A 24,697-nucleotide genomic window follows, 5' to 3' on the forward strand; every position below is an offset into this window, starting at 1 on the left:
TATTAAATTTTGGTATACTTTTTTTAATTGTATGTATGTTTTTTTTAGATCAAACTATACTGATGCTTGTTTCCACAGCTTTCTTTTTTCACTTAACGTCTGGACCTTTCTCTTATTTCCTCAGATGTTCTTCAGAACCATTTTTAATGGGTGTTCATTGGTCTACTGAATGGATGCATCGTTAACTTACAACTCTTTGCTGCAGTTGCACATTAGAGTAGCTTCCAGTTTTTACTTTCATGAAAAATGCAGTATATTTAAGTGCTTTTCTGTGCAGGTAGGGACTGCTTGGGATGGAAGTCAGGCTGGCTGGGAATACAGCCACTTTACCACTAGGCTGTATTCCTGAACCTCTGCCATGTATGCTTAATGTATATTTTTGCTCCCTTCTGGATAGTTTACATTTTTATTTGTTTTGTAAAATGTAAACTTTGTCATTCTTGTGAACTTCCTCAAAGTGAATTCATATATGAATAACTTGTTTTAATTTTAAGGAGTTAATGAGAAGGTTCAGTTGAATCATAAGCTGATTTATTATATGTCATTACTGTTTTAAAAGAACTGCATTAACTCATAATGTCAATGAAGAAAAAATGTGGTGCCTTTCACTACAGTTGATTTTAGTTCCTTTAGAATCACTTTCTAGATGTTGTAGGTAGCAATGGCAGCTGCTAGATTGGATCACACTTCTCTGATAGAAGCAGCTTGACAGTTTTCGTTTGTTGGCGTTCAGCAAGTTGCTAGTCTTTAAAGATTTATTTGTTTTATCATATGTGTAAAGTGTTTTTGCTTGCATGTCTGCATGTGCATCTTGTGTGTCTGGTTCATCAGGCCAGAAAAAGGCATTGAAACATCTAGAACTAGAGTTACAGGTAGTTGTGAGCCACTATGTTGGGAACGGGAATTTTAAGGGCAGGGAAAACTGATCAGTTGTATAACTATCCTTAATACGTATTATTTTAATCTGTCAACTTTTGCTTTTTTAAATTTATTGTATCATATTAAAGGGGGAATTGTTCTTCGTTTATATTTTGTGGAAAGAATGCTTTTATTGAGTGAATAGATTTAAATGAATCAAAATTTAAGAACTCTTGAACTAGGCAACTTTGTTTCTACTTTGATTCTATCTCCCTATGTTAGGCTCACATCCGAATCTAATCGAAACGTTAGGATGTAAGGAATGTCTTTTTAAAGAAATTGGATAGTACTAGGAAAAAATGTTTGGTTATATATTTATAGTTTTCCCTCCTTCTTAGGTTTATTTCCAAAGTTGAAGAAGTCTTGAATGACTGGAAACTGATTGGACACTCTCTGGGAAAGCCACTGGAAAAGGTCAGATCTGTTTGCTTGTGGCTCTAGCTTGGTATTTACTTTGCAATCTTTATTTTTATACCCCTTGCTATAAGTGATACATTTGCATTAAATGTTTAATTCTTAATTTATATAGTCTTATGAACATCAAATAGCATCTAGAAGAATTAGGATTTTACTTTACAGCAATGATATATGTAAGATATTTGCAAAACCTATTGTTTGTTTGATTTGGATTTTTTTTGAGATAGGTTCTCATTGTGTAGCTCTGGCTGTCCTATAGATCACTGTGGTGACTAGGCTGGCCTCGAACTCAGATATCCACCTGTTTTCTACCTCCCCAGTGCTGGAATTAAAGACGTGTCACTAGGATTTGCTTGTGAAACTTTTTTCAAATCATAAAGTTTTATATATGTTAAATTTCTTTGTATGGTTTCATTAATTTTTTTCTGAGTTTACTTTTCTCAAAGTCTAAGTTTTCCTTTAGCCAGTAAATACTTTTTCAGTCATTTTAATTGATCAGAGAGAAATTGGACTTACCAATAGTTCATTTAGTAAAGAGACTTCTTGATATAACCACTTAGGTAGTTACAGGCTACAGTTACTTTACTCAGTTTGCATTGGTAATGTTCTAATAAACTACACTTTATATGCTTCCTCAGGAGAATATTTTGAGAATAGACTTCTCAGTTTTCTGAAGGGATGTAATTTAATCTTAAGATTATGTAGATGTATAGTTAATTTTAAAAAAAGTACACATACACACACACACACACACACACACACACACACACACACACACTCATACTCATTTGTAGGTAGGCATTGGTTCTCTCCTTCCACCAAGTGGGTCTTGGGGAGTCAAAGTAAGGCCATCAATCAGTGGCATCAATCGATACCAGGATGGCTTTGAACTAAGTGTCTGGATTTGAGGTGCGTCACCACCACCACCTGTTAAAGTAAAATTGATCACTGTTTTTATTATTATCCTAAAAGACCTTTCCATCTCAATATTTGCTAGGAGCTTTCGGCTTCATGGTAGTGATAACAGAATTTAGATAGTAAGATCTTTTTCCTATATGACTATGCGCAAAAAAGCAACTATATAAAGAAATTGCAGTATTTAAAGATATGTTGAAATAGAGTAAATCAATGTTCTATATTAAAATATTTTCATTAAAATTTTTACATTGTAAAGAAAAAAATGTGAAGTTCTCAAACACAGATATTTCTGTTGTACTTGAAACACATACATAGCATCATTTGTATGGATTCCAACAAGATCGATTGAAGGCACAATGAGCTGGCTCTATCTGAAAGCCCCAAAACTGCAGTTTTAAAAACAAGAGCTATCCCACGTACTTTTGAGATCTGATATTGCATTCTTGAGTCCTTTGATTTATGTCAGTGTACTGAGTACTTGGTGTGAATCAGATGATAGTGGTAGAAGTAATGAACAAAGTAAGATCCATGCTGCCATCAAGGTGAAGGTGAGAGAGAAGTGATGAGGAAAAGAGGTTAAGATACTGGGTTAGGATTTAAGTGGTTATAAGTCTGTAGTAAGTAGTTTCGTATTCTAGGCACATAGTTGAGGCTGAAGAACTGACAGCTCGAGCTCACTTCTTTCTTAGTGCATTGACAGATGGAGAAAGCAGCAGATTTTACAGTGGGCTCAACTGGTGGAACTAAAGAAGGTGTAAACGACAGGTTAATTTGGTGTAGAAAAGAAAAGTGGTGGTGCATACCCTTATTCTCAGTGCTCAGGAGGCAGAATCAGGTAGATCTTGGTGGTTCAAGGCCAGCCTGGTCTATAGAGATAGTTCTAGGATAGCCAGGGCTATGAAACAGACAGACAGACAGACAGGCAGGCAGGCAGGCAGGCAGGCAGGCAGGCAGGCAGACAAAACCCTGTCTTGAAAAACAAAGTTTAGATAATGCTTAAGTTTTCATACACACAAAGGGCAGTGCTTACCAGTTCTTATCTACTGAGAGTAATTTAAAATAAATTACTGTTTTAAAACTTAATTTGACTCCAAAGTGTTGAGTTCAGTTCAGGGCAACTTCCCTGTTCTGTTAATTAAACTTTGGGACATTGAAATTGGCTGAGGGAAATTACTGAATAGAGAATATTACTCTATTCGTATACTTCTAGCCTACATAAACAAATAAAATAAATTTTTAAAAAGTTATTAAAAAGAAAAACGGGCTGGGGATTTAGCTCAGTGGTAGAGCCCTTACCTAGGAAGCGCAAGGCCGAAAAAAAGAACCAAAAAAAAAAAAAAAAAACAATTTTGGGCTTGGGGACATGGCTCAGCAGTTGGTACCTGAGTTTGAGTCCCACATTGATGATGGGCAACTCATACCTGCCTATCTCCAGGTCCAGGGGTTATGACATCCTTCTCTGTATCCTGTGGGTACCATCACTCACATGTTCACAGTCTGTCCCATAGCTATACACATAATTAAAAACAAAAACAAATCTTAAAAACTTAATGTGAAATTTATAAGATAGTATAATAAACTCCCATCACCCAGTTTGAACAGTTAATCTTTGGCCATTTCTTGTTCAGTCGTACCTGTCTACTTCCTTGACTGCCTACTAGATTTTTGAAATAGGTTCCTTTTCCCCCCTCCCAGAGGCAGGCTTTGCTGTGTAGCTCATGCTATCCCTCAGCTCTTGCTTGATCATTCCTAAAATTCCAGGTTAATCTGAACAATGTATAAAGACCCCATTTCAGCAGATAAATCTATACTAACTACAGGGCTACATAATAAGATCTTACCTGAGAAGGGGGCGGGGGGAGGGATAGAGAGAGAGAGAGAGAGAGAGAGAGAGAGAGAGAGAGAGAGAGATATCAGTCCTTGCGGTGTCCCTTCGCAGTCGTCTGCAATCCTGTGCATGCTTGGCGACCTGTGCGCGAGTGCATGGACATGGCTTCAAACAACTAAACAACTGTACCCAACAGGCAGCTCATAGCTATGGAGCCTATCCTACCCAGCCTGGGCAGGGCTGTTCCCAACAGAGCCATCAGCCCTATGGCCAGCAGAGTTACAGTGGTTATGGCCAATCAGCTGACACTTCAGGATATGGTCACAGCAGCTCTGGTTCTTCTTATGGACAGACCCAAAACAGCTATGGAACTCAGTCAGCTCCCCAGGGATAGGGTTCCACTGGTGGCCATGGCAGCAGCCAAAGTTCCCAGCCTTCTTATGAGCAGCAGCCCTCCTACCCCGGCTATGGCCAACAGCCAGCTACTAGTAGCACCTCAGGAAATTATGGTGGCAGTTCTCAGAGCAGCAGCTGTGGGCAGCCCCAGAGCGGAGGCCATGGTCAACAATCTGGCTATGGTGGACAGCAACAAAGCTCCTATGACCCACCTCAGGGCTCTGGACAGCAGAGCCAGTACAACAGCAGCAGTGGAGGGGTGGAGGGGGTGGTGGAGGCGACTGTGGCCAAGATCAGTCCTCTATGAGTGCTGGCCGTGGTGGCTATGGGGGAGGCCAGCAGGATGGTGGGGGCCGTGGCTGGGGCGGTGGAGGTGGCACAAGTGACGTAGTGGTGGCTATGAACTCAGAGCCCGGGAGGTAGTGGAGGAGGCACAGGCAGGGTGGGTGCAAGTGACCATGGTGGCTTCGAAGATTTTGGTGTCCTCTGGATCAAGTATCTTGTCATGATTCCGAAAAGGGTAATTCAGACAATACCATCTCTGTGCAAGGTCTAGGTGAGAATGCTACAAGTGAATCTGTGGCCGATTACGTCAAGCAGATTGAAATTATTAAGGCAAACAGGAAAACTGGACAGCCTATGATTGATTTGTGTACAGACAGGGAAACCGGCAAGTTGAAGGGTGAGGCAGCAGTCTCCTTTGGTGACCCCCATCTGCTAAAGCTGCAATCGACTGGTTTGATGTTAAAGAATTCTCTGGGAATCCATTAAAGTTTCTCCTGCTACCCGGCGTGCTGACTTCAACCAGGGTGGTGGAAATGGTCATGGAGGCCGAGTTCGAGGAGGACCCATAAGCCTTGGAGGCTATGGAGGAGGTGGCAGCAGTAGCCGGGGAGGATTCCCCAGTGAAGGTGGTGGAGATGGAGGACAGGAACGAGCTGGGGACTAGAAGTTCCTAATCCTACATGTTAGAACATGAGCTTCTCTTGGAGAAATGGATGTAACCAGTGTAAGGCACTGAAGCCAGATGGCCCAGGAGGGGGACCAGGAGGCTCTCATATGGGGGGAAACTATGGAGATGATTGACATGGCAGAGGAGGATATGATCGGGGTGGCTACTGGGGGCTGAGGAGGGGACTGAGGGGGGCTTCAGAGGGCTGGGGTGAGGGGACAGAGGTGGTTTTAGCTCTGGCAAGATGGACTCCAGGGACAAGCACTTACAGAATCACAGGGAGAGGCCATATTAGCCTGGCTTCTGAAGTTCTGCAACAGCCCTTCTCCACCCACTGTTACCCTTGTTATTTTGTAAACTTATAATTCAGGATTGCTCATGGATATTTTTGGGGGTGAGTGGGGCTCTGTGTGTGTGTGTGTGTGTGTGTGTGTGTGTGTGTGTGTGTGTGTGTGTCTGTCTGTCTGTCTGTCTGTCTGTCTGTCTGTCTGTGTGTAACTATAGCTCTGATTCCCATTAAAAAGACATCATTTTAGTTAAAGAAAAAAAATAAAAAGAATAGAAAAAAGAAAAATCTAAGTCAGGCATTGGTGGCTCACACCTTTAGTCCCAGCACTGGAAGTAGAAGCAGGCTGGTCTCTGTGAGTGAGGACAGCCTAGTCTACAGAGTGAGTTCTAACATAGCCAGAGCTAAACAGACGGACTTGAAAAACTAAACAACAGAAAACCTACACATTTAAAAAACTTGCAAAAATGTGAAATAGTGCTATATTTCTATTTTTCTGGAAAGCATCATTAGAAAGACATATTGACATAGAAGTTATTTCTACAATAAGTGATGCAGTAAATATTTTTAGTTGTTTGTTTGTTTGGTGCTGGGAACTGAGTGCGCGGTTTAGGCATGCTAAGTACATGCTGTACCAATAAGTTATATTACCAGTTATGTTACATTTTAAGTTAAATTATGGAATCAGTGATTTCTTAAAAGAGTTTAACCAGCTCCTAGGTCCAGAAAGTCAAGAATCACTGTTCCAGACAAAAAGATATGAACTTGCAAATCTCATCAGATACCTTTCTTCTCATAGGTGAACTCCTCCCCAGTTTGTGGTTACATTTTAACTACTCTACAGAGCCTTTAGGATATCCTTTGGAGGAATGGAGAGATGGCTTAGTCAGTGGTAAAAACACCCACTGCTTTTCCAGAGGGACTGAGTTTGGTTCCTAGTACCCACATCTAGCAGCTCATAACCATCTATAACTCCAGCTCCAGGGAATTCAGCCCTCTCCACCTTTTTTTTTTTTTACATTTCAATTGTTATATCCTTTCCCGGTTTCCAGGCCAACATCCCCCTAACCCTTCCCCCTCCCCTTCTACATGGGTGTTCCCCTCCCCAAATACCTCTCCACCTTTCTACTTGTCCTCTGCATGTGCGCACGTACAGTGAAATTCAAAACCAAAGGAAGGTTTTTGTGATGAGCTACTTGACCACTGTAGAACTTGTAGTGCTGGGAAATGATTCAAGAGGGATGTCAGTTACTGAGTATATACTGAGGTACCATATACTGTTGCTGGCACTGTGCCTGTTGACTGCCTTAATCCTAAATAGACTCCAGTGATGAGGTAGTGTGGAATGAGGTCTGGAGCTCATGTAGTAATTTGCTCGGTTATTTTGCCAGCAGTTAATGGAAGTAGGGTTAAAGCTAGATCTCACCTTTCAAATGCATATTGTTTTACTGTTTTACTTGGCGAGGTGTGCTATGATGAAATTTAAGTAAATGTAATATTACTTAGAAGAATTAAAGTAGATTTCTAAGGTAACTTTTTGAATTTTAGTGTTTTGGGCTTTGTAAACATGAACCTATCATCTTACTTGAAGTAGGGTGAAAATAAAGGAAATGACCTTTGAGATTCTTAGAGCTTTGGAATTTTAGATTCTGTGTAGCTGGCAAAAATTACAAGTGCTTTTCCTGAAGTGTTAAATTTATTTATGTCATGATCCCGTAATAGACTGACTGACACCCTCTGAAAGAGTCACAGAGGAAGAGTCATTGACATTAGAATATTAATGGAGGACTAGTGACTCCTGCAGCGCTGGAGTGAGTTTGGAGTTTTCATGCTCAGAAGCCTGGAATGACATTGACTTCCTTTCTTAGAAGTTCAGTCAGCAAATGTAAAATGCATTTAACTTGTTTTTCTCTAGCTTTTCCATAAGTTAATTTGGTATAGATATAATCTAAATAGTTGGGATTCCTTTATTTTTGTTCACTCAAACATTGGGTGCTTTATGAATTATTGAAGTAGTGTAATAGAGTTTTTTAATTTTCAAGTTTTTCAGAAATTAGATGAGATTCAAACACCGAAAAATCAATTTCTTTAAAATGTAGTGAAAAAAGCAACATTGACTTGCTTGCACAACTGTTTAAGGAAGTATGACCATTTAAAGATTAGGTCATAAGATCTTTTGTGTTTACATTTTCATTTTTGTCTAAGGAGTAACCATGGTGTTGACTGTGTCTTTGGGTATCACATAGGAAAATAATTGGTATTTTATTGTATTTCCTACTTTCAAATGTGAAGTTTGGAGGAGAGTCTTGTTATACTTGGTAATGGTTGACCTTTTTGTTGTGTAAATAGCAGGAAAGCTCTTTTTGGTGACAGCGATAGCGGTGGCTGTGGTAGTGTGGCTGTAAAGGCATATGTAAAGGCTTATGTAAAGGCTTATGTTAGAGGTCTGGCTCTGTTGCTCATCTGTGAATGGCACTGAGCTCTCAGTCAGCATGAGCTGTTATTACTGCCGCTCTATTACATATGTTCAGAGGCTAGAGAGTGACACATAAGTGAAAAAAGACTACAAGCAAATACAATATAAGCATGTAGGACAACTAATGCATTCTTGGCAATAAGAAGAATTCATTGTTCCCTAGAGCACCTAGCTGTTAAACACCTAGTTCCTAAGTGGGTGTTAGAAAGAGTCCCTGGCTGAAAAGCTTAAGTTTGTTTAACATAGAGGAGAGGTCTCGGGACCTTCTTAGATGTTCCTCAGTATTACGTTATGAGTGTTAAGTAAATTTTTCAGCATGAAAATTGTAAAGTTGTCAATATAAATCTTGAAAATCTTATCTGAGACATATGTTGATAACAATAGAACCATACAAAATTTTTTTTCATTTTGTGAGAATTTAATCACATTTCTCCCCTTTTCTTCCTCCAAACCCTCCCATGTACCCCCCCCCTTTGAATTCTTGGTCTCTTTTTTCACTGTTTTTGCATGCATATATATTTGTTTATATATGTATATAGACATGCGTGCATATGTCTGTATACATACACATATGTGTACATATGTATGCATACATACTTATTTCTAAATATAACCTGTTCAATATATATAGTGCTACCTGTATGCATGTTTTCAGGGCTGATCAATTGGCACTGAACAACCAGTTTGTGTGCTCTTCTCTGGGAAAGGCCACCTCTTCCATTTCCTGCTTTCCTCAGTTGCCTATAGTTCTTTGTGTAGGGCTGAGGCCTTATGAGCTTTGCTTTGTCCAGTTTGACATGTTGATTGGCGTCAGCTTACTTGGTGAGAGTTTGAGGTGTAGCTTTTAATATTATTAGGAAACACAATCTTAGAGCAAACTTCTTCGTCTCTGGCTCCTTACACTACTTTCTGCCTTCCCTTCCACAGTCGTCCTGTGTCACAGGAGTGTACAGGAGTTATAGGACTGTTTAGATGCATTCCACTGGGACTGGGACACAACTGCATTTGGACTGGTTGCATCTTTTTTAAATGTTCTCCATCATTGCAAAGAGAAGTTTCCTTGATGAGGGGTGAAGACTACACTTAACTGTGGGTATAAGGACAGATGTTTGCACACTGTTGTTAGGGAGTGTGCTGCTTTAGTAGATTAGTGGCTGTAGATTCTTCTCCAGTGACCACGACTTCACTCACACCGAGTACTTAGCTATGTTTCCAGTACCAATCACAGTTTCCCTCTCGTTGATAGAATCTTAAGTCCATTAGAGAGCAGTTATTGCCCCCAAGATATGTGTGCTACCACTGCACCTGTGGTCGCTGTGCCATCCTGGTCATTGTTGTGGTTCATAGGCATCATAGCTGGGTAGGATGTTGGTTACCTCCCTTCTTTGGAAGCTTGCATGTCCCCTTCTGGTACCATAAAAGCTAGTCCTCAGATTGGGGGCATTCGGATCAGTGTCAGCTCATGGGGCTTTGGGCTCTGATTCTGAAGTCCATGGTATCTGCAACAACTGGAATTCATCACCTTCCTCTGGAGGGCAACCAAGGGCAACAGCAGTAGACTGTATGTCTTGGGAGTCTAGGACAGCCCTGGCCAACAGCTCAAAAGAGGGTTTCTCAAGTCTGGTATCGGGGGTTTTGTTAGGTGGTCTTTGGCTATTTGAGGCAGCATCATCAGCCACATGAGAAAGATTCATTAAAATCATGTTTGTTTATACATTTATATTGTATTATAATATATTCATTATGTTATAAAATTGTATTAAATGTATGTTATATTAAAGTTGATTATATATTATAAAATGCATTACAGATTTGTATGCATGTGTACAGTTTAGAGTATGATTTCTTGTGACTTAGAACATCTTTATTGCTGTTTTCCTCATCTCCCCACTTGTTTATTTGCCTCCTTCCCACTTCCCGAAGTGCTCCCCACACCCAGATCGTTTGTATTCCACATCGCTCTTCACTACTCTGCTGAACGATCTTAATTGGTTTTTAATTTAGTTTTACACTCCAGAGTTTATTCCGCTCCCAGTCTGCAACCCCCCCCCCACTATCCATTCCCCCCTCCCCGCCTGTCTCCACAAGGACGTCCCCACCCTACCCACCCCACCAGACCTCTCTAAACTTCCTGGGGCCTCCAGTCTCTTGAGGGTTAGGTGCATTTTCTCCGACTGAACCCAGATCCAGCATATGTATATGTGTTGGGGCCCTCATCTCAGCTGGTGTATGCTGCCTGGTTGGTGATAATAGTGTCTAAGAGATCTCAGGGTTCCAGGTTAATTGAGACTGCTGGTGCTCTTACAGGGTCGCCCTCCTCCTCAGCTTCCTCCATTTTTTCTCTAATTCAGCCACAGGGGTCAGCAGCTTCTGTTCATTGGTTGAATGCACATATCTGCATCTGACTCAGCTGCTTGTTGGGTATTTTGGAGGACAGTCATGATAGGTACCTTTTTGTGAGTGCCCCATAGCCTCAGTAAGATCTTTAAAAAAAAAATTCTTTTTGCCTTTATCATGTAGAGAATAACTGTTGAGTGCAGTCTCTGATCAATGTGTAGGAATAACTGTTGAGTGTAGTTTCTGATCAATGTGTAGGAATAACTGTTGAGTGCAGTCTCTGATCAATGTGTAGGAATAACTGTTGAGTGCAGTCTCTGATCAATATGTAGGAATAACTGTTGAGTGCAGTCTCTGATCAATGTGTAGAGAATAACTGTTGAGTGCAGTCTCTGATCAATGTGTAGAGAATAACTGTTGAGTGCAGTCTCTGATCAATGTGTAGAAGAGAGGGTGCAGTCACTGCATAGTAAACACTGACTACTGTTGAATAAGCTGGCTGATTTCTCTCTCTCTCTTGTTAAATGCAGGGTATATTTACTTCCGGCACATGGGAAGAGCGAGCAGATGAAATTTCCTTTGCTGACTTCAGGTTTTCAGTCACTCATCACTACCTTGTACAAGAATCTCCTGATAAAGAAGGGAAGGATGAAGAATCGGAGGGTATGGGGTTTTTTGTGGGGAAGGGTCATATTTATACAATCTCTTAAGGGTCTAAGTTTTAGATATGAGTTAGTTCTCGCAACTCAGTAATACCCATAAGAGGAAAGATGTAAACCAAGCTTGAAGTAGTATGTGCTAGTACTGCACCTGAAGTAGAGGAAGAGCCACAGTGGCAGGCACTTTAAACTTGATTGAACCAGCAGATACTGAGTGACTCGCGTGCTGAGTATTCTGCCACGTCTTTGGGAATGCACGTTTCAGTAGGGAAGCTAAGGTGTGGAAGTAACGGTAAAAGGAGGTAGACAGTGATAAACGGCGTGCTACGGACAGGTGAAAATCCACTGAAATTGTGGGGGTGACCTAATCAGGAGGAGATCGGGTTGTTAGATTATTTGGAGATTGGGATAAGTAAGCTAGCCTGTGAAGGAGTGCAAGTAAAGGCAATTCATCTGTTGATGTGTGGACCTACCTGTAGGACGTGCATTAGCATCCTGATTATCCTGATTATTAAGCAGGTTATCATTTAAACATGGCCTAAACTGTCTGGTTTTCCTAGGTAGGGATGGTATGGCACCTTTTTTGTTATATATGTTCCTGCAGACAAGAGAATGTGGCTTCTGCATTTAGAGTGAGAAAGTAGAGTGATAACAGTGGCCACAGACATACATATGAAAGATAATTATGTAGTAACACAAAACAGATGAGTTTCTTTTTGAAAGAAAGAGCAGGTGGGAAATGTTTGCATTTTGTGGGATGGTAATCAAGGACATTTGAGTTCATACTGTACTGATAAAGGAAAAAAACATCAAAATACAGCTTGGTTGGTTTTATATTAGATTGGGCTGCCTGAGACCAGAATGCTCAGATGGGTGTTTCTGAGATAAACAGATGAAGAGGGTTGCTGTAAGAGAAGATAGTGAGGGCATTGTTGCTTGTACGGGTTGTACTATGAAGTCTCCTTTCTAGTTGTTTGTGGTCAATGCTGTAACTAGTGGAGTTAGAAGAAAAATTTTAGTTAGCTTAGAGATACACACTTAAAACTGTATTACCAACAGTTGGAAGACCAAGAGCAGACTTTCATTGTTTTGGAGTTCTTTATTATTTTTTGTTAATCAGGGTTTCAAAATATTGATGCTTTTCCATTTATTTTACAATATGAGTAAAATATATAATTTGCTAAGACAAATCCTTATAACTAACAAGGATACATTTTATAAGCAAATATTTTATGTGTTAAATTTGTTATATATTTATCAATGCATATAATGATAATTTGTATCAGTTCCTGATTATGGATCAGGATGTAAGGGCTAAACATACGTGGGTTAGAAATGAGAAATTAAGTAGAGAAAGGTTTTATAAAACTTTAAAAATGTCTAGGGTAAAAGAAAAAGCTAGTTGTAAGAGGTCACAAGGATTATTTGTCAGGAGTCTAAACTGACAATTGCTAACTGCAGTCTAGTAAGACATGCTTTTCTCAAAGCATATATAAAATCACCTAACAATTTAGAGTTTAAATCGATGTGATTTTTACTCTCAAATGTTTCTGTAGATGCTATTCCTCAATCAATGCAAGATTTGCTATGTATGAATAATGACTTTCCTCCAAGAGCACATTGTCTGGTAAGATGGTACGTATCCTTTTTATTCAGATATTGTGTGTGTGTGTGTGTGTGTGTGTTTTGTTGTTGCTTGTTTTGAGATTGGGTTTCTCTGCATAGCCCTAGTTGTCTGAGAACTCTATATGGACAGACCATCCTGACCTCAAACTCACAGATCTGCCTGCTCTGCCCTCCAGGTTGTGGGATTAAAGGTGTGTGCGACCACACCGAGCTAATGTGTTTTAAGGTGAGCCCACTACCTCTAGGTTCAGTGATTAACTAGGGGACTGGCAGCGACAGCCTGCTACTAAAGCTGTTTATTATAGCGGCAGCGCAAAGCACAGTCAGCAGAGGACAGGAGTTAAAGGTTTGCTGACATAAGCTCGGAAGAAGTTTTTCTAATAAGATCCTACAGGTTTTACTCAGTTCCCTCCACAACAAAGTAACATCATCTGTTGGGAAGGCTTTTGAAAGGCTCCCTCCTCAAAGCTTTAAAGGACTTGGTCAGTAGGGATACTTTGTCTTCATGGTGTATAACAAAATTCAGACTCCCAAAAGGAAAACAGGTGTAAAATGTAACCATATTATTTGCACAAGCATTTTAAATACACAGAGTAAGTTTTTTTATCAACCGGAGACGAGAACCTTCCTCAGGTCCAGAATCCCAGATGCTAACCAAGAGCCAGTTTGATAGGCATCTCTCAGGGCTACCGTCTCATGCTTCTTCTGAGCTCTTTTGCACACTGCACATCATAACACAGAGTGATACCTACTTGTAGTTCTGATGAACAGTAGAGAACACTTAGATGTCATAGATTTAGTGTGTATTACTATAAATTTAAGTAAATGTTGACTTCAAACAGCTACTTGATAAAATCAAAACCCACGTGTCTTAGTAACTGTAAATATGATGACATTAATGCAAGTGGCACCTCACGTTTGAACTTTTTCCATCTTTCTCAGTTATTCGGAGTCTCTGAACATTATTTTGGAGGGGCACATTTAGTATACTGTTTAGGGAACACAACTCAGTTGGTAGAGTGCTTAGTATGCATGAGACTCTGAGTTTGATCCATAGGATCCCATAAACCAGATGTGGTATTGCATGCTAGTAATCACAGTACTTGAGGGGTGGAAACAGGAGACCCTGTGAAAATGCTTGCTATATTGCTAGTAGTTACTGGGAGATTTTTCTCTTTTCTCTTTCCTAAAAATTAGAAAAAGAGCAGACGACTATTTGAAGATGATACATAATAAATGTGCTTGTATTTTCTTTCATTTAAAAAACGATATTTTTTTTTGTTAGTTGAATTAATGTTTTATTTTTTTTTCAGTTACTACTGTACTGTATTGTGTTCAACCAAATCACCATGTTACAAAAATAGCAAGCTGCCATAATAAAAAATAAGGCTCCTCTATCCAGCACCAGATAGCATCATTTTACTTTCAAGCCTAGAAATTGCACACTTGTATATAAACCAACCGAAGATGAGGATTGAGAGTTCATCTTGGTGGATTTTTCCTTTGATGAATATGAAGTGTCCTTCCTTATCTTTTTTGATGGCTTTTAATTGAAAATTGATTTTATTTGATATTAGAATGGCTACTCCAGCTTGCTTCTTCTGACCATTTGCTTGGAAAGTTGTTTTCCAGCCTTTCACTCTGAGGTAGTGTCTGTCTTTGTCTCTGAGGTGTGTTTCCTGTAGGCAGCAGAATGCAGGGTCCTCATTGCGTATCAAGTTTGTTAATCTATGTCTTTTTATTGGGGAGTTGAGGCCATTGATGTTGAGAGATATTAAGGAATAGTGATTATTGCTTCCTGTTATATTCATATTTGGATGTGAGGTTATATTTGTGTGCTTTTCTTCTCTTTGTTTTGTTGCCAAGATGATTAGTTTCTTGCTTCTTCTAGGGTATAGCTTGCCTCCTTATGTTGGGCTTTACCCTTTATTATCCTTTGTAGTGCTGGATTTGTAGAAAGATATTGTGTAAATTTGGTTTTGTCATGGAATATCTTGGTTTCTCCATCTATGCTAATTGAGAGTTTTGCAGGATACAGTAACCTGGGCTGGCATTTGTGTTCTCTTAGGGTCTGTATGACATCTGTCCAGGATCTTCTGGCCTACATAGTTTCTGGCGAAAAGTCTGGTGTGATTCTGATAGGTCTGCCTTTATATGTTACTTGACCTTTTTCCCTTACTGCTTTTAATATTCTTTCTTTATTTTGTGCGTTTGGTGTTTTGACAATTATGTGACGGGAGGTGTTTCTTTTCTGGTCCAATCTATTTGGAGTTCTGTAGGCTTCTTGTATGCCTATGGGTATCTCTTTTTTTAGGTTAGGGAAGTTTTCTTCTATGATTTTGTTGAAGATATTTACTGGTCCTTTGAGCTGGGAGTCTTCACTCTCTTCTATACCTATTATCCTTAGGTTTGATCTTCTCATTGAGTCCTGGATTTCCTGTATGTTTTGGACCAGTAGCTTTTTCTGCTTTACATTATCTTTGACAGTTGAGTCAATGATTTCTATGGAATCTTCTGCTCCTGAGATTCTCTCTTCCATCTCTTGTATTCTGTTGGTGAAGCTTGTATCTACAGTTCCTTGTCTTTTCTTTTGATTTTCTATGTCCAGGGTTGTTTCCATGTGTTCTTTCTTGATTGCTTCTATTTCCATTTTTAATTCCTTCAACTGTTTGATTGTGTTTTCCTGGAATTCTTTCAGGGATTTTTGCGATTCCTCTCTGTAGGCTTCTACTTGTTCTCTAAGGGAGTTCTTTATGTCTTTCTTGAAGTCCTCCAGCATCATGATCAAATATGATTTTGAAACTAGATCTTGCTTTTCTGGTGTGTTTGGATATTCTGTGTTTGCTTTGGTGGGAGAATTGGGCTCCGATGATGCCATGTAGTCTTGGTTTCTGTTGCTTGGGTTCCTGTGCTTGCCTCTCGCCATCAGATTATCTCTAGTGTTACTTTGTTCTGCTATTTCTGACCGTGGCTAGACTGTCCTATAAGCCTGTGTGTCAGGAGTGCTGTAGACCTGTTTTCCTGTTTTCTTTCAGCCAGTTATGGGGACAGAGTGTTCTGCTTTCGGGCGTGTAGTTTTTCCTCTCTACAGGTCTTCAGCTGTTCCTGTGGGCCTGTGTCTTGAGTTCACCAGGCAGGTTTCTTGCAGGGGAAAAGTTGGTCCCACCTGTGGTTCCAAGGCTCAAGTTTGCTCGTGGGGTACTGCCTAAGTCCTCTCCGCTGTGGCAGCAACCGGGAAGATCTGCGCCGCTCTTTCCGGGAGCCTCCGTGCACCAGGGTTCCAGATGGCGTTTGGTGTTTTCCTCTGGCATCTGGATGTGCACAGAGTGCAGTCTCTTCTGGTTTCCCAGGCGTGTCCGCCTCTCTGAAGGTTTAGCTCTCCCTCCCCTTAAAAAACGATATTTTAAAACACTGTGATCCAGACACAGACATACCAACATATGTACCTTATGTCAGTAAGCTATGACTTTGGGAAGGAAGTAGACAGTGACTCATGCATTACAGATTTGATGGAAGGTCTGTCCCACTAATACACATAGATCAAGTCAGGAAAATGTTCTTAGAAGAGCTGATAATGTACCCTGATCCTCAAGGATATATGAGAGTAAGCCTAGCTGTTTTGGTTTGAAGATGAAATGTCTACCATAGCCATTAGTCAACTGGTGGTCCAGCATTTATCTTCCATTTGTATGAATTTGGGGTTGGGGATTTAGCTCAGTGGTAGAGCGCTTGCCTAGGAAGTGCAAGGCCCTGGGTTCGGTCCCCAGCTCCGGGGGGGGTGGGGGGGGGAAAGAACCATTTGTATGAATTTGAATCCTTCAGTACTTCATAAAAGTGGAGTATTTATCCTTTTGTGACTTACTGGCTTTTGATTTTAAGGTGTATTTATGTGCATTTATTATGTTTTAAGAGTAACTGTTCCATTGAATGATTTCGTGGGTTGGCGCATTGGGATTGTTGCTTTGTTTGGATACCAGGAACAGAAGTGCCTGCTTTTGTTCTTTTTGGTCTAGACCCTGAAGTGGGATTGCTAGGATGAGGGGTGGGTCCTTTTTAATTTAAGAAGTTATATTATTATTCTTGGAATTTCACTGTATAGTTTTGGCTGCCCTGGAACTTGCTATGTAGACCTGACTGGACGTGAACTCAGACATCCTCTTGTCTCTGAGTGTGTGCTGGCACACTGGCTGTTTGTATTAATTTTAAAACATGCATTCCGTTTCTCACCGCGGCTTTACTGCATCCTGTCCTCACCAGTAAAGCCAGATCCAGGTTAGGGCTCGTCCTTTTCCTGTTTGATAGTGGTGATGGTGAAGTGTTTGGTGATGGCTGACTCACATGCCTTCTGCTTACTACTGATGTTCATCGTCTCTTTATGGGACTCTTTTTAAAACAGTTGTGTAATCTTTTGGGAGATGATGGCTGTCCGAATCCTTTGTTCATTAAAATAATGTAGTTGCTTAGCTGTCCAGGGCTGCACCTTTAATTCCAGAACTTTGGAGGCAGAGGCAGGTAGATTTCTGTGAGTTCTAGGTCAGCCAGTGATCTACAGTAAGACCCTGTCAGAGAAAGAGCTAGTCGTCCACGTTTTATTGTTGCTAGTTTTTGCATAAACTTTCTTGCTTTCTAATATTTATACTAGTGTTTGTTGACTTGGTGAAAGGAATAGTCCCAAGTCTCAAGCAGAGCTTGTAAGGAAATTTAAACCAATGAATTATTTTGACAGCAGTAAGAACATAATGATAGGGAAAGATGTTAAAATTTAGGGAAGGGTGTGTGTTTAGTGGAAGTCATCAGTTGATATTTAAGTTAACTCCTTAAGAAAAGATTTTGAGGAGGGGGCTGGAGAGATGGCTCAGTGGTTAAGAGCACTGACTGCTCTTCCAGAGGTCCTGAGTTCAATTCCCAGCCACCACATGGTGGCTCACAACCATCTGTAATGAGATCTGGTGCCCTCTTCCAGTGTGTAGACATACATGTAAGCAGAACACTGTATACATAGTAAATAAATAAATCTTTTTAAAAAATTTTTTGATAGTCTCTTTTTTTTTCTTTTTTTCCCCATCTTTATTAAATTGGGTATTTCTTTTTTTTTTTTTTTTTTTCAGAGCTGGGGACCGAACCCAGGGCCTTAATCTTGCTAGGCAAGCGCTCTACCACTGAGCTAAATCCCCAACCCCAAATTGGGTATTTCTTATTTACATTGCAAATGTTATTCCCTTTCCTGGTTTCCAGGACAACATCCCCCTACTCCTTTCCCTCCCCTTCTATATGGGTGTTCCCCTCCCCATCCTTCCCCATACTATCCTCCCCCAACAATCCCATTCACTGGGGGTTCAGTCTTGGCAGGACCAAGGCTTCCCCTTCCACTGGTGCTCTTACTAGGCTATTCATTGCTACCTATGAGGTTGGAGCCCAGGGTCAGTCCATGTATAGTCTTTGGGTAGTGGCTTAGTCCCTGGAAGCTCTGGTTGGTTGGCATTGTTGTTCATATGGGGTCTCAAACCCCTTCAGCTCTTTTAGTCCTTTCTCTGGTTCTTTCAATGGGGGTCCCATTCTCAGTTCAATGGTTTGCTGCAGGCATTCGCCTCTGTATTTGCTGTATTCTGGCTGTGTCTCTCAGGAGAGATCTAGATCCGGTTCCTGTTGGCCTGCACTTCTTTGCTTCATCCATCTTGTCTAATTGGGTGGCTGTATATGTATGGGCCACATGTGGGGCAGGCTCTGAATTGGTGTTCCTTCTGCCTCTGTTCTAAACTTTGCCTTCCTTATTCCCTCCCAAGGGTATTGTTGTTCCCCTTTTAAAGAAGGAGTGAAGCATCCGCATTTTGGTTATCCTTCTTGAGTTTCATGTGTTCTGTGCATCTAGGGTAATTCAAGTATTTGGGCTAATATCCATTTGTCAATGAATCCATTCCATGTGTGCTTTTCTGTGATTGGGTTACCTCACTCACGATGATATTTTCTAGTTCCATCCATTAACCTATGAATTTCATAAAGTCATTGTTTTTGATAGCTGAGTAATATTCCATTGTGTAGATGTACCACATTTTCTGTATCCATTCCTCTGTTGAAGGGCATCTGGGTTCTGTCCAGCTTCTGGCTATTATAAATAAGGCTGCAATGAACATAGTGGAGCACGTGTCTTTTTTATATGTTGGGGCATCTTTTGGGCATATGCCCAAGAGAGGTATAGCTGGGTCCTCAGGTAGTTCAATGTCCAATTTTCTGAGGAACCTCCAGACTGATTTCCAGAATGGTTGTATCATTCTGCAATCCCACCAACAATGGAGGAGTGTTCCTCTTTCTCCACATCCTCGCCAGCATCTGTTGTCACCTGAGTTTTTGATCTTAGCCATTCTCACTGGTGTGAGGTGGAATCTCAGGGTTGTTTTGATTTGCATTTCCCTTATGATTAAAGATGTTGAACATTTCTTCAGGTGCTTCTCAGCCATTTGACATTCCTCAGCTGTGAATTCTTTGTTTAGCTCTGAACCCCATTTTTTAATAGGGTTATTTGTTTCCATGCAGTCTAACTTTGTGAGTTTTTTGTATATTTTGGATATAAGCCCTCTATCTGTTGTAGGATTGGTAAAGATTTTTTTCCCAATCTGTTGGTTGCAGTTTTGTCCTAACAACAGTGTCCTTTGCCTTACAGAAGCTTTGTAGTTTTATGAGATCCCATTTGTCGATTCTTGATCTTAGAGCATAAGCCATTGGTGTTTTGTTCAGGAAATTTTCTCCAATGCCCATGTGTGTGTTCGAGATTCTTCCCCACTTTTTCTTCTATTAGTTTAAGTGTATCTGGTTTGATGTGGAGGTCCTTGATCCACCTGGACTTAAGCTTTGTACAGGGTGATAAGAATGGATCAATCTGCATTCTTCTACATGTTGACCCCCAGTTGAACCAGCACCATTTGCTGAAAATGCTATCTTTTTTCCATTGGATGGTTTTGGCTCCTTTTCAAAAGTCAAGTGACCATAGGTGTGTGGGTTCATATCTGGGTCTTCAGTTCTATTCCACTGGTCTATTTGCCTGTCTCTGTACTAATACCATGCAGTTTTTATCACTATTGCTCTGTAATACTGCTTGAGTTCAGGGATAGTGATTCCCCCTGAAGTCCTTTTATTGTTGAGGATAGTTTTAGCTATCCTGGGTTTTTTGTTATTCCAGATGAATTTGCAAATTGTTCTGTCTAACTCTTTGAAGAATTGGATTGGTATTTTGATGGGGATTGCATTGAATCTGTAGATCGCTTTTGGTAAAATGGCCATTTTTACTATATTAATCCTGCCAATCCATGAGCATGGGAGATCTTTCCATCTTCTGAGATCTTCTTCAATTTCAGAGATCTTTAGAGGCATGAAGTCCTTATCATACAGATCTTTCACTTGCTTGGTTAAAGTCACACCAAGGTATTTTATATTATTTGGGACTATTATGAAGGGTGTCATTTCCCTAATTTCTTTCTCGGCTTGTTTCTCTTTTGTGTAGAGGAAGGCTACTGATTTATTTGACTTTATTTTATACCCAGCCACTTTGCTGAAGGTGTTTATCAGGTTTAGTAGTTCTCTGGTGGAACTTTTGGGATCACTTAAATATACTATCCTATCATCTGCAAATAGTGATATTTTGACTTCTTCCTTTCCAGTCTGTATCGCTTTGATCTCCTTTTGTTGTCTTGATTGTTCTGGCTAGGACTTCGAAAATTATATTGACTAAGTAGGGAGAGAGTGGTCAGCCTTGTCTAGTCCCTGATTTTAGTGGGTTGCTTCAAGTTTCTCTCCATTTAGTTTAATGTTAGCTACTGGTTTGCTATAAATTGCTTTCATTGTGTTTAGATATGGGCCTTGAATTCCTATTCTTTCCAGGACTTTTATCATGAAGGGTGTTGAATTTTGTCAAATGCTTTCTCAGCATCTAATGAAATGATCATGTGGTTTTTATCTTTCAGTTTGTTTATATAGTGGATTATGTTGATGGATTTCTGTATATTAAACCATCCCTGCATGCCTGGAATGAAGCCTACTTGATCATGATGGATGATTGTTTTGATGTGTTCTTGGATTCGGTTTGCAAGAATTTTATTGAGTATTTTTGCGTTGATATTCATAAGGGAAATTGGTCTGAAGTTCTCTTTCTTTGTTGGGTCTTCGTGTGGTTTAGGCATAAGAGTAATTGTGGCTTCATAGAAGGAGTTTAGTGGCTGGGGATTTAGCTCAGTGGTAGAGCGCTTACCTAGGAAGCGCAAGGCCCTGGGTTCGGTCCCCAGCTCCGAAAAAAAAAAAAAGAACCAAGAAGGAGTTTAGTAGCGCTCCATCTGTTTCAGTTTTGTGGAATAGTTTGGATAGTATTGGTATGAGGTCTTCTATGAAGGTTTGATAGAATTCTGCACTGAACCTATCTGGACCTGGGTTCTTTTTGGTTTGGCTCTTTTAATGACTGCTTCTATTTCTTTAGGAGTTATGGGGTTGTTTAACTGGTTTATCTGTTCCTGATTTAACTTCGGTACCTGGTATCTGTCTAGGAAGTTGTCCATTTCCTCCAGACTTTTAAGTTTTCTTGAATAAAGGCTTTTGTAATAGGATTTGATGATTTTTTGAATTTCCTCTGATTCTGTTGTTATGTCTCCCTTTTCATTTCTGATTTTGTTAATTTGGACACATTCTCTGTGTCCCCTGGTTAGTCTGGGTAAGGGTTTGTCGATCTCGTTGATTTTCTCAAAGAACCAGCTTTTGGTTCTGTTGATTCTTTGTATGGTCCTTTTTGTTTCTACTTGGTTGATTTCAGCTCTGAGTTTGATTATTTCCTGCCTTCTACTCCTCCTGGGTGTATTTGCTTCTTTTTCTTCTAGAGCTTTTAGGTGTGCTGTCAAGCTGCTGACACATTCTCTCTCCTATTTCTTTCTGCAGGCACTCAGAGCTATGAGTTTTCCTCTTAGCACAGCTTTCATTGTGTCCCATAAGTTTGGGTATGTTGTACCTTCATTTTCATTAAATTCTAAGAAGTCTTTAATTTCTTTATTTCTTCCTTTACCAGGTTATCATTGAGTAGAGCATTGTTCAACTTCCATGTATATGTGGACGTTCTTTCTTTATTGTTATTGAAGACCAGCTTTAGCCCATGGTGGTCTGATAGGACACATGGGATTATTTCTATCTTTATGTATCTATTGAGACCTGTTTTGTGCCCAATTATATGGTCAATTTTGGAGAAAGTACCACGAGGTTGTGAGAAGAGGGTATATCCTTTTGTTTTAGGATAGAATGTGCTATAAATATCTGTTAAGTCCATTTGGTTCATAACTTCTGTTAGTCTGTCTATGTCTCTGTTTAATTTCTGTTTCCATGATCTGTCCATTGATGAAAGTGGGGTGTTGAAATCTCCTACTATTATTGTGTGAGGTGCAGTGTGTGCTTTGAGCTTTAGTAAGATTTCTTTTATGTATGTAGGTGCCCTTGTATATGGAGCGTAGATGTTTAGGATTTAGAGTTCATTTTGGTGGATTTTTCCTTTGATGAATATGAAGTGTCCTTCCTTATCTTTTTTGATGACTTTTGGTTGAAAATTGATTTTATTCGATATTAGAATGTCTACTCCAGCTTGCTTCTTCAGACCATTTGCTTGGAAAGTTGTTTTCCAGCCTTTTACTCTGAGATAGTGTCTGTCTTTGTCTCTGAGGTGTGTTTCCTGTAGGCAGCAGAATGCAGAGTCCTCATTGCGTATCCAGTTTGTTAATCTGTGTCTTTTTATTGGGGAATTGAGTCCATTGCTTTTGAGAGATATTAAGGAATATGACCTTTTCCCCTTACTCCTCTATTCTTTCTTTGTTTTTTGCATTTGGTGTTTTGACTATTATATGACGGGAGGAGTTTATTTTGTGGTCCAATCTAGTTGGAGTTCTGTAGACTTCTTGTATGTTTTTGGGCATCTCTTTCTTTAGTTAGGGAAGTTTTCTTCTATGATTTTGTTGAAGATATTTACTGGTCCTTTGAGTTTGGAGTCTTCACTCTCTTCTATCCCTATTATCCTTAGGTTTGATCTTCTCATTGAGTCCTGGATTTCCTATATGTTTTGGGCCAGTAGCTTTTTCCATTTTACATTATCTTTGATAGTTGTGTCGATGATGTCTATGGAATCTTCTGCTCCTGAGATTCTCTCTTCTATCTCTTGTATTCTGTTGGTGATGCTTATATCTACGGCTCCTTGTCTCTTCCTTTGGTTTTCTATATCCAGGGTTGTTTCCCTTTGTGCTTTCTTTATTGCTTCTATTTCCATTTTCAATTCCTTCAACTGTTTGATTGTGTTTTCCTGTAATTCTTTCAGGGATTTTTGTGTTTCCTCTCTAAGGGCTTCTACTTGGTTACCTGTGTTTTCCTGCATTTCTCTAAGGGAGTTCTTTATGTCTTTCTTAAAGTCCTCCATCATCATGATCAAATGTGATTTTAAATCTAGATCTTGCTTTTCTGGTGTGTTTTGATATTCAGTGTTTGCTTTGGCGGGAGAATTGGGCTCCAGTGATACCATGTAGTCTTGGTTTCTGTTCCTTGGGTTCCTGCGCTTGCCTCTCGCCATCAGGTTGTCTCTGGTGTTACATTGTTGTGCTATTTCTGACAGTGGCTTGACCGTCCCATAGGCCCGTGTGTCAGGAGTGCTGTAGACCTGTTTTCCTGTTTTCTTTCAGCCAGTTATGGGAACAGAGTGTTACGTTTTCAGGCGTGTAGTCATTCCTGTCTACTGGTCTTCAGCTGTTCCTGTGGGCGTGTGTCCTGAGTCCACCAGGCAGGTCACTTGGAGCACAAAAGTTGGTCTTACCTCTGGTCTCGGGCCTGAAGTTGCTCCTCAGGGCTGGGTTTCTACTCTCCGTGAGGGTAGCAACCAGAAGGGCCTGCCCCTACTTCTGGGTCCCTGTGCACAGGGGGCCCTGATGTTGCTAGGTGTTTTCCCCTAGAGTCAGAAATGTAGAGCAATTCTGCTTTAAAGAAATGCAGAGAGTAGTCTCCTCTGGTTTTCCAGGCATATTTGCCCCTCTGAAGGTCTAGCTCTCCCTCCCATGGGATTTGGGTGCAGGGAGCTGTTTGACCAGGTCTGTTTAGATCTGCGTGCGGTCTGGACCACAGGGCTTCTGCAGCTTGAGTGTCCCTATCTTCCTGTTCCCAGAGACCCTATACAGTTTCTTCTTGGGCCAGGGATGTGGGCAAAGGTGGGCAGACGTGGCAGTCTCCCCTTCCTTGTAGTCTCAGAATTACCCATGTCTGGGTGATGAGTTCTCTCTCCCACAGGGTTTGGGAGCAGGGAACTGTTGACTGGGTTCAGCAAGGTTCAGGTGCCAACAATAAATCTTTTTTAAAGAAGGAGGAGGTAGTGGGTGGGTGGGTGGGTGAGCACTGTTATAGAAGGACGGGGAGGGGAAACCAGGAAAGGGAATAACATTTGAAATGTAAATAAAAATATCTAATAAAAAAAAAAGATTTGGATCTGGACATTTAGTGATGGTGTGTGTGTGTGTGTGTGTGTGTGTGTGCTTCACACAGAAAATAATGCATAGAGTGTAGAAGAAAATAAAACACCTTTTACTTAGGCACCACCATTGTATTAAGTCAAAAGGGTTATTTGGCAGCAGGTATCAGTGTCATGAAGGCAGATGTTCTTGTTTTTCTGGAACTTAACTTCCAGGAATGTACTGTACAGATAATATTTGTTGAATTTGCCCATTAAGTTATTTCAACACCAGCACCCTGGGAGCAGAGCTGGTCAGAAGAGATTGGTCCGTGATAGTTAGGAACAGATGGAACATTTCTGGAAGAACACCAGGAAACTTGTTTTCTTCCAAGGATAATTCATTCATATCCTGGGTTCTTCTAGTTATCTGCTGCTGCCTTT

The 24,697-nt window shown here is 40.4% G+C and overlaps 1 protein-coding gene and 1 non-coding gene across 4 annotated transcripts in view; both read left to right on the top strand.

Moving 5' to 3' along the window:
• Positions 1 to 24,697, top strand: part of Rab3gap1 (RAB3 GTPase activating protein catalytic subunit 1) — a 73,433-nt gene that overhangs the window by 4,545 nt on the left and 44,191 nt on the right. For all 3 annotated transcript variants that reach the window (XR_005492430.2, NM_001402314.1, NM_001402216.2), the window contains exons 3-5: positions 1,257 to 1,332; positions 11,059 to 11,191; positions 12,744 to 12,822. Coding sequence is in view for 2 of the 3 variants with exons in the window: in NM_001402314.1 (NP_001389243.1) it covers positions 1,257 to 1,332; positions 11,059 to 11,191; positions 12,744 to 12,822 (288 nt within the window). In the remaining variant the exon portion in view is untranslated. The remainder of the gene's footprint in view (positions 1 to 1,256; positions 1,333 to 11,058; positions 11,192 to 12,743; positions 12,823 to 24,697) is intronic.
• LOC120096387 (small nucleolar RNA SNORA36 family) lies at positions 3,342 to 3,472 on the top strand. The gene has a single exon (XR_005492818.1). It is a non-coding gene; the product is annotated as a small nucleolar RNA SNORA36 family (small nucleolar RNA).

The sequence above is a fragment of the Rattus norvegicus genome, chromosome 13 (genome assembly GCF_036323735.1).
Source record: "Rattus norvegicus strain BN/NHsdMcwi chromosome 13, GRCr8, whole genome shotgun sequence".
NCBI lineage: Eukaryota > Metazoa > Chordata > Mammalia > Rodentia > Muridae > Rattus > Rattus norvegicus.